The sequence below is a fragment of the Ranitomeya imitator genome, chromosome 2, assembly GCF_032444005.1.
Source record: "Ranitomeya imitator isolate aRanImi1 chromosome 2, aRanImi1.pri, whole genome shotgun sequence".
Classification (NCBI taxonomy): domain Eukaryota; kingdom Metazoa; phylum Chordata; class Amphibia; order Anura; family Dendrobatidae; genus Ranitomeya; species Ranitomeya imitator.
This window is the reverse complement of record NC_091283.1, coordinates 560,455,933-560,471,633: the sequence shown is the minus strand read 5'-3', so window position 1 is coordinate 560,471,633 and position 15,701 is coordinate 560,455,933. Positions and strand designations below refer to the sequence as shown.

The following is a 15,701-nucleotide window of genomic DNA, read 5'->3' as shown; positions in this document are numbered from 1 at the left end:
CCTGCTGGAAAATTTCAAGCACATGTCTGATAGTGATCTCCAACTAAAAATTTCAATGCAACTCCTTTTAATCTTAATGAAACTAAAAACAAAACCAGTTTGGGTAAGGCGCTGTCGCTTTAAGTACTTTCGAGCTTACTAGATTCTTTGATGACAGTGCCCTCTGCTGTTTGGTTTCCTTATCTACTTTTTGTTTCTCTTTAGGAGCAGGCAGAGCTGAAGGTGCAGTTTAGGGAGCTGAGGAACAAGGAGCAGCAGCTGGCATTAGACATGGAGGCTTTAGAAAAAGAGAGGCAGGAGCTAAGGCTTGAGAAAGAACGGGTCAATTCCTCCGCCCTTCGTGTTCGACAGCGGGCTGAAGAAGTAGAGAGCGTGAGCAAGGTAATGTTCCTCCATAACCTGCACGGGCAGAATGTTCATGTTTCTAATATCTGTGTCAAAAACTGTAAATATGATATTTAATGGAAATTGCAGTTCTACAGTCGTTCACATATTTATGACACACATGCTTTGTTGTCCCTTATCTGTCATATTTTTCCATTTATGTGACATTATTCTTCCTAAATGACTCAGAAGGAAAACGTGGCAAAGAAACCCGTAACAAAATATGAATATCTATTCAGTGAAGGTTTTGGATGCAGAATTGGTGTTGACCTCACCACGTCTTAGTGTCCGCCTCTAGTTGGCGTATACTCCCTAAACTAGTGCACGGCAGAGTGCACACTCGCTCTGCCGTCACCATTGCTCATGCGTTGGCTCATGCGTCCAGACACCGTTTTGCGGGCGATTTCAGACATATGCCCCAACGAGGACGCAGAACTCAATGTGAAAGCACTCTTAAATCCAAAGCAAGCGAGACTGCCGCGTCTGATGACTGGCTGCAAAGCTCACGTGAACCCTGGAGACCCGCACTGGAACGACACTGGCATTGGAGTGGAGTATAGGCTATTATAACTAGATGGAGGCCCGATGCTATCGCATCAGGAGGGCGGTAATGTCACGATGGGGACAGGCTTTGCAGTGTTGAGAATCTCTCCCCCGCATGTGCTCGCCCACCTATCCACTCTCTCTTTCCCCATGTGCTGACTTCTCCCGTCTGTGCTCTCTTCTTTGACCTGTCTACCCCATGTGCTATCCCCCTTGTTTATATGCATTGTTTTTGTCCCATCGATGCTGTTGCTTTTCAAGAGTCTCATTTGCCCTTTGTTGTCTTCAACGTTGTGCCTTTGCCGCTTTCCTTTCATTGCCATTGGCGTACTTTTTAGGAGGAGCCATGTTGGCGTAGATATTTGCTTTTTAAAGGGGTTTTCCAACTAATGAAAGTTTCATTTTAAAAATTCTGTGTCTGACCGTGTACGGAACATACCACAGCTCCTGGGCTGGGGAGGAAGCAAAAGACAATACTGACATTACAGCAGGAGTTCGCAGAGGATACATTTTGTGAGGTAAAATATTGTTTAAAAACAGTCAGTGAAATATTTTACCTGATAAAATGAATCTGTGATCCCGGCGGCGGTGTGTTCGCGATGGTGTTCCACTGGTGGTACCGCGCAAGATGCTGCGTACGGCGTATACAATGTGTGTGGTGCGTATGACATATACAGTGTATGTTTGTGGTGCGTACGGCGTATACAATGTGTGTGTGTGTGTGTGATGAGACGGTGTTCCGCTGGTGGTGCAGCGCAAGAGGCTACACATGGCGTATACAGTGTGTGTGTGTGTGTGTGTGGTGCGTACGGCATATACAGAGTGTGTTTGTGTGTGGTGCTTATGGCATATACACTGTGTATGTGTGGTGTGACGGTGTTCCGCTGGTGGTACCACGCAAGAGGCTGGTTCCACCAGCAGTTTCCATATTGAGACATCCATCACTTGGGTGTCCCAATGTGGAGGTCGGTGAACTTCCGCCGCTTGGAATTCTGGGATCTGGACACATCTGGATGGAACAGGATGTGAAGACATTACAAGTTAATGTATATCTAATATATAAAGCTGAATGTGTGTGTGTGTGTGTGTGTGTGTGTGTGTGTGTGTGTGTGTGTGTATGTATGTATGTATGTATGTATGTATGTCCGGGATTGGCATCTGCACCGCCGCAGCTACAACCACAAAATTTTGCACAGTCACACGTCTGCACCCCGAGAGCGTCATAGGCTATGTTGTGAGGCGAAATTTTAACCCCGCGCGTTCCAATTTACCAAATAATGTTGCCCCTATCTACATAATGGGGAAAAAGTGAAAGGAAAAGTGTTGGAGGCAAATTGTCAGCTGCCAGATGTGAACAAGGGGGACTTAAAGAATGAGAGCGATGGCGCCAAAGAGTATATACCGTACAGTTGCTAAGGTGGGGCCCCGACATGGGATACTCACCACACACGAGGATATGAACACACACACAAAAAACGCGCCACACACTACCACGTGCTTGAACACCTATACCACCCTCAGCACACATTTCACCACACATACACCAACCTCGCCACATAAAAGTCGAAACACAAAAGTCACCACGCAAAACTCGCCACATGCAAAACTCGCCACATGCAAAACTCGCCACATGTGCAAAACTCGCCACATGTGCAAAACTCGCCACATGTGCAAAACTCACTTCATGGAAAACTCCCCACACGCAAAACTTGCACACGCGGAAAAATTGCCACATGCACAAAAGTTGCAACACATGCAAAAGTTGCCTCACACAAAACTTGCACATACTCAAAACGCACCACACATAAAACTCGCCACGTGCAAAACTCGCCATGCGCAAAACTTGCTGCACACAACTTGCTACACTAACCTGTCACATGCAACTCAACACACAAAAACTTGCTACACGCATGTTGCCACACAAAACTCATCTCACAAAAGTCGCTACATGCATGTCGCCACACGCAACTCAACACACACAACTTGACACATGAAATTTGCCCTAAAACATACACAAGTCTGGTATTATCCTTCAAAAATAAAAATCTGATTAATAAGCAGACAAACTACAAGAGCAACAAATATAGGAAATAAGGCAGCTGTCAGTCACATGACCTGTCTATTATGTGTATGTGTGAGCTAATATATACTGCCAGGGGGGAGTTCTTCCTGTTGGCTGTGGATTTATCAGGCTGCCAACAGCAACCAATCACAGCTCAGCTTCTATTTTGCTACAGTTAATCTGAGCTCTGTTTGGTTAATATAGGCAACAAAGGACATTCTCAGCATAACAAAGCTAATATATGTTGTGAAATGCTTCTATTAGCTTAGTTTTTGCCTTTTAATAATTACATTTCTGTCTATTTGTTTTGTGGTTTTTGTGTGTAGAATAAATTTTTCTTAACACGTTCTATTTCTCCTTCGCCACATTGGGGGACACAGAACCATGAGTGTTATGCTGCTGTCACTAGGAGGCTGACACGAAGTTGAGACAAAAAAGTTAGCTCTTCCCCTGCAGTATACACCCTCATGCTGGCTTCCAGAGACCCAGTTCAAGCTTAGTGTCCGTAGGAGGCACACTGGGTCTGCTATTTAGACCAGAACTTTTCGGATTTTCTACTTTCTTATCTCTTCTGGACGAAGGGGCGACGGAACCTTTCAAGGCTCCGATCTCCCCGAACCAGCAACAGGCGAGCACGGGAGTATTACCTCTACGTAGCCTCTCCTGCGACGTGGGATGCCACTGCCTGTGCTGATTCTAAGGGCGACGGACCCCTTCGAGGGCACCGATCTCCTCCCTCTCTATCAGACGAGCACTGGAGTGGTACCTCCAGTATCCTCTTCTGCAGCCAGGCCATATTGCCGGACATTTTGCCCTGCCCACCAGGTTTTACTCTCGGCTGTACAGAGGCACTTTCCATTGTAGCGTCCGTGCAGCCCCCACTTCATCACCACTGTAAAGCAGATGATGGAAGGAGGCGGCGGTTCCTCTCCACCCCCCTTTCAGGGGATGGTGGTTTGAGGCTCCCAACCCTGCACCGTCCTAACTACCCCGGGCACAGCTCTGACCTGCTGAACCATCCCCTTCATATCGGGGTAAGTGCACAGGGAGGGGTCGTTTTTTCGGCGGCATGCAAGGGCTCCATAGCGGCAGGATCCCCACAGAGCTCCGCAGCACATTTCCCGGCGGTCTGCGGATGCGCGCCGGCCGAAGCCATAAATTTAGTCCCCGGCTTCATCCTTGTGTAGGCTGCATCCTGGTAAGCTCCGCCCACCTCTCGCATCATTGCGGCGGCTCCGCCCGGAGTCCTGGCGCTTCTCGCTCCTTGCGAGACTACCTCCTAGCTCTCGGCAACCATCTTTTTCCCACTGCAAGCAGCTCTACCGCCCTCTGCCCGTGTCACCCTGGATGCCGGTTTACTCAGCGCCATCATCTTCAGATTGCGGGACACAGGAACTGGGTAAGGAGACGGCACTAGGTGCTTCCCTGCAGCTTTACCCCACATCGCTTCCACTAGCAGTGTTTTTTCTCTTATATTGGGGTACATCATGTCGAACTCAAAGGCTAAAAAGACTACAAAGGTACATACAGTCATGGCCAAAAGTATTGACACCCCTACAATTCTGTCAGATAATACTCATTTTCTTCTTGAAAATGATTGCAAACACACATTTTTTGGTATCATTATCTTCATTTAATTTGTCTTAAATGAAAAAACACAAAAGAGAATGAAGCAAAAAGCAAAACATTGATCATTTCACGCAAAACTCCAAAAATGGGCCAGACAAAAGTATTGGCACCCTCAGCCTAATACTTGGTTGCACAACCTTTAGCCAAAATAACTGCGACCAACCGCTTCCGGTAACGATCAATGAGTTTCTTACAATGCTCTGCTGCAATTTTAGACCATTCTTCTTTGGCAAACTGCTCCAGGTCCCTGATATTTGAAGGGTGCCTTCTCCAAACTGCCATTTTAGATCTCTCCACAGGTGTTCTATAGGATTCAGGTCTGGACTCATTGCTGGCCACCTTAGAAGTGTCCAGTGCTTTCTCTCAAACCATTTTCTAGTGCTTTTTGAAGTGTGTTTTGGGTCATTGTCTTGCTGGAAGACCCATGACCTCTGAGGGAGGCCCAGCTTTCTCACACTGGGCCCTACATTATGCTGCAAAATTTGTTGGTAGTCTTCAGACTTCATAATGCCATGCACACGGTCAAGCAGTCCAGTGCCAGAGGCAGCAAAGCAACCCCAAAACATCAGGGAACCTCTGCCACGTTTGACTGTAGGGACCGTATTCTTTTCTTTGAATGCCTCTTTTTTTTCTCCTGTAAACTCTATGTTGATGCCTTTGCCCAAAAAGCTCTACTTTTGTCTCATCTGACCAGAGAACATTCTTCCAAAAAATTTTAGGCTTTTTCAGGTAAGTTTTGGCAAACTCCAGCCTGGCTTTTTTATGTCTCAGGGTAAGAAGTGGGGTCTTCCTGGGTCTCCTACCATACAGTCCCTTTTCATTCAGATGCCGACAGATAGTACGGGTTGACACTGTTGTACCCTCGGACTGCAGGGCAGCTTGAACTTGTTTCGATGTTAGTCGAGGTTCTTTATCCAACATCTGCACAATCTTGCGTTGAAATCTCTTGTCTATTTTACTTTTCCGTCCACATCTAGGGAGGTTAGCCACAGTGCCATGGGCTTTAAACTTCTTGATGACACTGTGCACGGTAGACACAGGAACATTCAGGTCTTTGGAGATGGACTTGTAGCCTTGAGAATGCTCATGCTTCCTCACAATTTGGTTTCTCAAGTCCTCAGACAGTTCTTTGGTCTTCTTTCTTTTCTCCATGCTCAATGTGGTACACACAAGGACATAGGACAGAGGTTGAGTCAACTTTAATCCATGTCAACTGGCTGCAAGTGTGATTTAGTTGTTGCCAACACCTGTTAGGTGCCACAGGTAAGTTACAGGTGCTGTTAATTACACAAATTAGAGAAGCATCACATGATTTTTAGAACAGTGCCAATACTTTTGTCCACCCCCTTTTTTATATTTCGTGTGGAATTATATCCAATTTGGCTTTAGGACAATTCTTTTTGTGTTTTTTTCATTTAAGACAAATTAAATGAAGATAATACCAAATAATTTGTGTTTGCAATCATTTTCAGGAAGAAAATGAGTATTATCTGACAGAATTGCAGGGGTGTCAATACTTTTGGCCATGACTGTACTACCTTTTTCACTGCGTGTACGACCTGCCAGGCTCCCCTCCCTCGGCCTCAAAGCTCCCCTCTCTGCTCAGCCTGTGATACCCAATGTGCCCAAGAGCCCTCTGCCGCTACCGACCCCAGTGTATGTAGCCCCCACTGTTACTATCCATGGCTTCGCTGGCCAAAGCGATTGAATCCCTCCATAACCCCTCTGGGGAGCGGGGCACTCGTCTTCCTGTGTTAAGAGACCCCTCCATTACAGGGGAATCATCGGCCAGCAGGGGCCGCTCTCACCTGAAGGAGGTATGGGCATCCAAAAAACGGATTCGCACTACCTCTCCTGAGCATTCACCACGCCATTCAGCCTCTGGTAGCTCCACTTCTCGCTCTCCCTCTCCAGGGGTTCGCAGCGATCATAACTCTGAGTATGAGTCCGAGGCATCCTTGGACCCGGATTCTCCGGAGTTTCAGGCGACTGTGGATTCCCTCATTGAAGCTGTCAATCATGCGCTAAAGGTTGATGATGACCCTAATTCGGCTCCGGATCATGCGGTTTCTTTTACAAGAACCAAGCGATCCCTTAGAGTGTTCGCCTCTCATCCGGACTTTTTGGAGATAGTCCGGCGACACAGGGAGCGACCGGATAAGCGCTTTACAGGTAAAAAGACCCTGGGAACGAAGTATCCCTTTTCCGCTGATCTTGTCAAAGATTGGACGGAACCTCCACTAGTAGATTCTCCGGTATCGCGTTTGGCTACCAAAACGCTTTTGTCTGTACCTGATGGTGCTTCAATTAAAAATCCCACAGAACTCCAAATAGATTCCATAGCTCGCTCAGTGTATGAGGCCTCAGGTTCCTCGCTATTCCCTTCCTTCGCTGCGGCATGGGTCGCAAAAGCAATGTTTTTTTGGGCAGATGCCCTTGCAAAATCCATTCAGGACCAGTCTCTTCTGTCTGAAGCGGCGGATCTCGTCAAACAAATCGATGTGGCTGCAGACTATGTGATGTACGCGTCTTTAGACGCAGCAGACTGTGCGGCAATTACTGCCTCAAACGCCGTCACCATTAGAAGAGCACTATGGCTTAGAGAGTGGCGCGTGGATTCATCTTCTAAAAAGTCTCTGATTTCTCTGCCTTTTCAGAGCGGACGTCTGTTTGGAGAAAAACTAGACCAGCTTATTTCCGATGCTACAGGATGGAAAAGCATATTCCTCCCGCAGCACAGGCCTAAAACTGCTTTTCATCATCAGCAACATTTTCGCTTTCGGCCCTTTCGCAGTAGCCCTTTCTGGTCCTCATCCACAGCCTCGTCCAGATCAGAATGTTCTCCACGTACAGACAGAGACTCTCGGCCCTCATACAGGCCAAATCAGTCCTGGCCAGGTAAGCCTAGGCAACCCAGAACTAGGGGATCCAGGCCCTCCAGATTTCCTTCACAATGACCCGGGGAGTCTTCCGGTCGACACAACCAAAGTAGGCGGACGCCTGCTTCTCTTTCAACATGTCTGGCTTTCCGCCATTCATGACGAATGGGTCAGAGAGCTAGTGTCTTCCTGTTACAAAATAGACTTCATCGCCTCCCCTCCAGCTCGTTTTTTCCCTCTCGTCTTCCAAGTTCAGGAGCTCAGTCTCGTGCGTTTCATCGTGCCATCGAGTCTCTCTGCCAAAACGGGGTCATTGTTCCGGTTCCAGAACACGAGAGATTCAGAGGTTTTTACTCAAACCTCTTCGTCGTTCCAAAAAAGGATGGGATGGTGCACCCTATTTTGGATTCAAAGCTCCTAAACAAATATGTAAAGGTCTGGCATTTCAGGATGGAATCCCTCCGGTCAGTTATCTCCTCAATGGAGAGAGGAGAATTTTTAGCATCAATAGACATCAAAGATGCTTACCTCCATATCCCAGTCTTCCCGCCACATCAAAGGTTCCTGTGTTTTGCCATCCAAGAGGACTATTTTCAATTCACAGCCTTACCCTTCGGCCTTGCCACCACGCCCAGGGTATTCACAAAGGTCATGGCGGCGGTCACGGCCATTCTTCCTTCACGAGGAGTGGTCGTGTTGCCATACTTAGGACGGACCTTTGATCAGGAGGTCATCTATCAGGCCTGCGAAGCAAGCGTCCGCATTACCTTGGATACCCTTTCACGCCTGGGCTGGCTAATCAACTTAGACAAGTCCTCTCCAGTTCCATCCTGACGAATCTCCTTCCTAGACATGATCCTGGACATGTCCAAGGGGCTGGTCCTACTTCCTCGGTCCAAGGCCCAAGCGCTTCAACAGGGAACCCGGACACTTTGTCGTCCCTTCCCTCATTCCATTTGTTTTGCCATGAGGATCCTGGGGAAAATGGTGGCCGCAATGGAAGCGGTTCCCTTTGCCCAACTGCATCTCTGCCCCTTACAGTAGGCTCTACTGGACAATTGGGACAGGAGTCCCTATGCCTCGATCGGCCATGTCCTCTGTCCCCGCGGATCAGGCAAGTGCTCAAATGGTGGACTTTGGAGTCATCTCTCAGCCAGGGAAGGTCTTTTCTCCCAATTCACTGGCTGGTGGTAACTACCGACGCCAGTCTCCTCAGTTGGGGAGCGGTATTTTGCCACCACACTGCCCAGGGACGTTGGACGATTCGAGAGTCGAGACTTCCGATAAACATCTTGGAGATTCGAGCTATCAGATTTGCCCTGAGACATTTCCACTTCCTCCTTGCGGGTCACCCAATTCGAGTTCAATCAGACAACGTCACAGCTGTGGCTTATGTAAACCATCAGTGGGGTACCCGCAGCAGGGCAGCAATGCGGGAAGTCTCTCATATTCTCCATTGGGCCGAGCACAACCGCCCCACCATTTCTGCAGTGCACATTCCAGGCATCAAGAACTGGGCAGCGGACTTCCTCAGCCATCAGGGTCTCGCCTCGGAGGAGTGGGAACTCCATCCGGAGGTCTTCCAGCAGATTTGTCTTCGCTGGGGGACTCCGGATGTGGATTTGATGGCGTCCAGATTGAACACAAAGGTTTCCAACTTCGTAGCGTGTTCTCGGGATCCTCAAGCCATCGGGGTGGACGCACTGATATTCCCATGGCATCAGTTCCATCTCCCGTACGTGTTTCCTCCGCTTCCTTTACTACCGAAGGTAATCCGGAAAATCAAGATGGAGGGGGTTCCTTTGATCCTAGTCGCCCCGGATTGGCCACGTCGAACGTGGTATGCAGAGCTCGTTCAACTCGTATCCGACGTTCCCTGGCGGCTACCAGATCGCCCAGATCTGCTTCGCCAAGGGCCGATCTGCCACCAGAACTCAGGGGCCCTACGTTTAACGGCGTGGCTGTTTAAACCTGGATCCTAACTCAAGCTGGTTTCTCCCAGCAAGTCATTGCCTCCATGATTAGCACTCGCAAGACGTCTTCCGTTCCCATTTATCACCGCACCTCGAAAGCCTTCTTCTCATGGTGCAGGCTCCGTGGACGTCCTCCTCTCGCCTTTTCTATTTCCTCCATTCTGGAATTTCTCTAGTCCGGTTTGGATTCCATTCTGGCGCTCAGTTCTCTCAAGGGTCAGATCTCGGCATTATCCGTGTTGTTCCAACGTAGGATTGCTGCTAACCTGCAGGTCAGGACTTTCGTTCAGGGGGTCTCTCACATGGTAACCTCCTATTGAATGCCGTTAGAGACTTGGGATCTCAATTTGGTTCTGAGTGTTCTTCAGGAGTCCTTTTTTGAACCTCTGCAAGATGTCTTGCTGATTGTCTTCTCCTGGAAGATCGCCTTCCTTCTGGCAGTAACCTCTATCAGGCAAGTCTCAGAGTTGGCCGCCCTCTCTTGCCGGGCGCCCTTCCTTTCCTTCCATCAAGATACAGTAGTCCTACGTCCATCTCCGTCTTTTCTTCCCAAGGTGGTTTCATCCTTCCACCTTAATGAAGATATCGTTCTTCCCTCCTTTTGCCCACAGCCAAGACATAGGGTTTAAAAGGCCCTTCACACCTTGGACGTGGTAAGGGCCCTCAGGAGGTACGTTTCTAGGACTGCCCCCTTGCTCCCAGAGGGTCACAGAAAGGGTTTAGCCGCTTCTAAAACCACGATAGCCAGATGGATCCGATCAGCTATTCAAGAATCTTATGGGTCAGGGGCAGAGCTATCCCGGCAGGGATTAGGGCACACTCAACTCGGTTGGTGGGTGCTTCCTGGGCCATTCGGCACCAGGCGTCGGCAGAGCAGGTTTTCAAGGCCGCAACATGGCCCAGCCTGCATATCTTCACGAAGCAATACAATGTCCACACTCAATTTTCTGCGGATGCGGCCCTTGGCAGACGTGTTCTGCAAGCAGCTGTTGCGCATTTATAGTCAGTTGGTACACGGAGTTATTGGGTTATATTGTTCCCCACCCAGGGACTGCTTTGGGACGTCCCATGGTTCTGTGTCCCCCAATGTGGTGAAGGAGCAATAGAGATTTTTGTGTACTCACAGTAAAATCCTTTTCTCCGAGCCACTCATTGGGGGACACAGCTTCCACCCTGTTAGCCTTATAGCTTGTTTTCTTTTTGGCTCTTTGCTTACTCTGTCATGTTGTACTCTAATATTGTTATGTTATATGTTGTTAATAATCTCCTACTGCTTTTACACTGAACTGGGTCTCTGGAAGCCAGCATGAGGGTGTATACTGCAGGGGAGGAGCTAACTTTTTTTGTCTCAACTTAGTGTCAGCCTCCTAGTGACAGCAGCATTACACCCATGGTTCTGTGTCCCCCAATGAGTGGCTCGGAGAAAAGGATTTTACGGTGAGTACACAGCAGTTATTAAAGGGAACCTGTCACCCCTCCCCAGGCGTTTTTAACTAAAAGAGCCACCTTGTGCAGCAGTAATGCTGCATTCTGACATGGTGGCTCTTTTAGTTCTGGGTGCTGTAACTGCCGAAATAATCAGTTTTGTAATTTGTCCTAAATACCTTTTCTTCAGTCAAGGAGGCAGGCCTTTTCCCCCTGCTGCAGACGCCACACAGCCGTCACTCAAATCTTCTTGGCGCCGGGCGCCGCCTCCTCACCGCTGTCTTGAGATGAGCCGGCACCTGCGCTCTTTTCTCCTGCCTTGGGCAGGCGCAGTGAGCGCTGCCCATCTGTCCTCATATGCAGTCCAGCTGACTGCGCCTCTGCGGACGCCCTGCCTGTGAATCCCAGCACCGTAGTATGAATAAATAAGAAGACACTGCGGGGCTGGGATTCACAGGATTCACAAGATTTGAGTGACGGCTGTCTAGCGTCTGCAGCAGGGGGGAAAGGCCTGCCTCCTTGACTGAAGAAAAGGTATTTAGGACAAATTACAAAACTGATTATTTCGGCAGTTACAGCACCCAGAACTAAAAGAGCCACCTTGTCAGAATGCAGCATTACTGCTGCACAAGGTGGCTCTTTTAGTTAAAAACGCCTGGGGGGGTGGGGGGTGACAGGTTCCCTTTAACCCGGGCGAAGCCGGGTAGTACAGCTAATATTAAGATAAATTGACAAATGGGTAACCTCAAAGGGGTATAAATCCAAACCCTTCTGTTTGTAGTTTATTAATTAACCAAAGAATAAGACACAACAACAGTAGCTGATTTTGGGTGAATGGGGCCCTGCAAGGAAAATAAATTGTCTAAATCTGGGTGCAATAAAGATGTGATCCCAGTTTTAAGTAGAACACTGAAGGTCCACTGTGACAAAGTAGCATGTAACTTAACATATTAGTAGGACAGTGCACAATTGTGAGCATCTTCATACTTTTGTCTTACTATAGCTGGCCTCTCAACGTTATGAAGATGGAGAAAAAGCTTTAGGTGAAGCCAGAAAGGTGGAGTCTGGACACCAGGAAAGGCTGAGATCCATTCAAGGGCAACTGGAATATTTAAGACAACGGGAGGAACATCTTCACCAAGTAAGGAAATGTCATTGAAGAGAGTGGCTGTATATGAATTACAGAGAATAAAGCAGCATACAGTATCAATATCCACAGGCTTAGACATTATGGAAAAGCGGCCTCTAGTAGAAGGAGCATGGTGTAGAAACCAAATTTAGTCTATTGGTCTATGTCAGACATTAGCATAGCTAGGAAGAGCTTTAACAATCTTTGATTTATTTTTTGATTTAAGGATAATGAGTTGCCGGAACAATTGCTGGATAGTCTATTCTAGAGCATGTTGGGTGTTATAATCTTGATATCCAAGTTCTGTAATAGGAGATTTACAGTCATGGTCGAAAATGTTGGCAACCTTGAAATTGTTCCAGAAAATGAAGTTTCTTTATTTCTTCATTGGGGGACACAGATAACCGTGGGTGTATGCTGCTGCTGCTAGGAGGCTGACACTATGCAAAAAAGGAAAAAGAGTAACTCCTCCCTAGCAGTATACACCCACCGACAGGCACCAAGCACCTCAGTTTGTGCTTAGTGTCTGTAGGAGACGGACCTGGATGTTCAGATCCGCAGCTAACCTTTGTTTCCTTACAGGTTTGTTGCTTTTTGTAACTTGCTTCTTTGTTTTTCAGATACTGCAATCCAGGGAATCAGGGTGTTATTTTCACTCTGCCTTACCAAGAGAGGCGGCTGAGTGAGCAGTGTAGTGTCACCCATATCGCATCTCTCAGGCCGCTGGCAGGACTTTATCCCCTGTCACCTTCACAGGTGCTCCATGGTCGAAATGGTGGCTGTCGTGGCCAAATGTCCCCCTCACCCCTCTCCTCGGAGAGGGCTGAGAGGAAGATGGTTGTCACCAGCGGTGACCTCCCCCCTTCGTTTAGGGGGTTGATGCCGTCTTCTGGATGAAGGATCTGTGATCCAGCGACCCTCCTTTTCATGGGCCCCTGGATGATCCTCATGACATGTGGAGGGCGACGGTCATGGCCATCCTTCGTTCCAGGGGGATTCTATTTATCCCTTACCTGGATGACCTGTTGATCAAGGGATCATCCCATCAAGACTGCTCGAAGTCTCCAAATCTCTCTGGACACTCTGACTCGTCTCGGCTGGATCATCAACTGAGACAAGTCCTCTCTGATTCCTTCCCAGTGCCTGTCCTTCCTGAGCATGAAATTCAACATGAACTTGGCTCGGGTCTTTCTCCCGAAGGACAAGTTCACCGTTCTCTGCAAAGCAGTCCGATCTCTAAAACACCCAGCTCCCCGCTCACTACGGTTCTGTCTGGGAGGCCGTACCCTTCGCCCAGTTCCACACTCGCCCTCTCCAGCTGTTTCTTCTGTCCGCTTGGAACAGGTCCGCGATCTCTTTGGACCGTACTGTTCGTCTTCCTCTCCAGGTACGGCAGTCTCAAACCTGGTGGACTCTGTCCTCTTCAGTCCTGAGAGGGAGGTCCTTCTTTCCCCTTCGGTGGCAGGTCATCACCACCGATGCCAGCCTACTCGGATGGGGAGCAGTCTTCTGACAACACACAGCGCAGGGCCGCTGGACCGCCCAGGGGGCTCTTCTTCCTATCAATCTCCTGGAGATCAGAGCAATCTTCCTTGCCCTATGCCACTGGCAGTCTCTCCTGACCGGCCGTCCCGTCTGCATTCAATCGGACCACGCCACGGCCGTGGCGTACTTGAACCACCATGGCGGGACTCGCAGCAGTCAGGTGATGGCGGAAACTGCAAAAATTCTAAAGTGGGCGGAACGTCACGTTCCGGCCATATCAGCCGTTCACATCCCGGGGTTCGAAAATTGGGCAGCCGATTTCCTCAGCCACCAAGGTCTGGCAGCGGGCGAGTGGTCTCTCCATCCCTCAGTCTTCGATCAAAGTTGTCATTGCTGGGGCACTCCGGACGTCGACCTTATGGCGTCTCGGATGAACCACAAGGTACCTCAGTTTGTAGCCAGATCCCGGGACCCTCTGGACATCGGCCACGATGCTCTGGTAATGCCGTGGTCCCAGTTTCAGTTTTCTTACCTGTTCCCCCTTCTTCCCTTGATCCCAAGGGTAGTAAAGAAGATAAAGTTGGAGGGAATTCCAGTTATCCTGATAGCGCCAGACTGGGCAAGATGACCTTGGTACGTGGAACTCGTGAACATGCTCGCCCGATACCCCTTGGAGACGCCCAAACCTTCTCTCACAGGGAGTTCTCAGTCTCTGAGTTTAACGGCATGGCCGTTGAGGCCACGGTCCTAAGGGAGTCCAGTTTTTCTCAACAGGTCATAGAGACCATGATCAAAGCCAGAAAGCCGGCTTCTTCTCGCATTTACCACAGGTACTGGAAGGCCTTTTTCCGGTGGTGTGAAACAACCAGGTTTTTCCTATGTCCTTTTCCCTTCCGGACTTTCTTGGCTTCCTTCAGTCAGGTCTCGATTCGGAACTGTCCCTCAGTACCCTAAAGGGCCAAGTCTCCGCTTTGTCCATTCTTTTCCAAAGGGACTTGTCTTCCATTTCTCAGGTAAAGACCTTCCTCCAGGGAGTTGCGCATCTTGCTCCTCCCTTCCGTTCCCCTTTGGAACCTTGGGATCTCAACCTGGTTCTCGGTGCTCTTCAGGCTGCTCCCTTCAAACCTCTTCAGGATGTTTCTTTTTCCCTTCTCTCTTGGAAGGTGGCCTTCCTCATTGCTATCACATCAATCAGGAGGGTCTCCGAGTTGGCAGCCTTATCCTGCCGTTCCCCGTTTCTGATTCTTCCTCAGGACAAGGTAGTTCTCTGACCTGTCCCTGCGTTCCTTCCCAAGGTGGTATCTTCTTTCCACATCAATGAGGACATCGTCCTTCCCTCATTTTGCCCTTCCTCGGTTCATCCCCTGGAGAAGTCTCTTCACAAACTGGACATGGTCAGGGCCATTCGGGTCTGTCTTTCTAGAACTGCCCCCTTTCGCTAATCCGATTCTCTGTCATCTCTGAGGGTCGCTGGAAAGGCCTTCAAGCGTCCAAATCCATGATCTCTCGCTGGATTCGATCAGCGATAATGGAATCCTACCATGTTCATGAGACACGGCCCCCTCCCTGGGTGCGGGCCCACTCCACCAGAGCTGTCGGAGCTTCTTGGGCTGTTCGTCTTTGCACACTTTTACGAGGTTCTATCGGGTCCATACACAGGCCTCGTCTGATGCAGGTTTTGGTAGGAAGGTACTGCAGGCGGCGGTTGCACACCGGCCGACCTGAGCCCTTCTCTTAGTCTTTTTTTACCCACCCTTTTCTGCGACTGCTTTTGGATGTCCCACGGTTATCTGTATCCCCCAATGAAGCGATAAAGAAAGAGGGATTTTTTGGTACTTGCCGTAAAATCTCTTTCTTGAAGCCTTCATTGGGGGACACAACACCCTCCCTGCTTATTTGTTCTTGTACCGTGTTTGGGGCTTGAGCGCCCTGGTTTAGTTGGTATTTATGCATTCTGAGTTCTCCTACTGCTTTTTACACCAACTGAGGTGCTTGGTGCCTGTCGGTGGGTGTATGCTGCCAGGGAGCAGCTACTCTTTTTCCTTTTTTGCATAGTGTCAGCCTCCTAGCAGCAGCAGCATACACCCACGGTTATCTGTGTTCTCCAATGAAGGCTCCAAGAAAGAGATTTTACGGTAAGTACCAAAAAAATCCCTCTATTTCTCCCAGATAATTATTGTAATTACACACGA

General features: G+C 48.9%; 1 protein-coding gene across 3 annotated transcripts in view; it reads left to right on the top strand.

The window, feature by feature from the left end:
- FBF1 (Fas binding factor 1) overlaps positions 1 to 15,701 on the top strand; it is a 206,207-nt gene that overhangs the window by 145,144 nt on the left and 45,362 nt on the right. For all 3 annotated transcript variants that reach the window (XM_069752052.1, XM_069752054.1, XM_069752053.1), the window contains 2 exons: positions 205 to 381; positions 11,899 to 12,036. In XM_069752052.1, the coding sequence (XP_069608153.1) occupies positions 205 to 381; positions 11,899 to 12,036 (315 nt within the window). The remainder of the gene's footprint in view (positions 1 to 204; positions 382 to 11,898; positions 12,037 to 15,701) is intronic.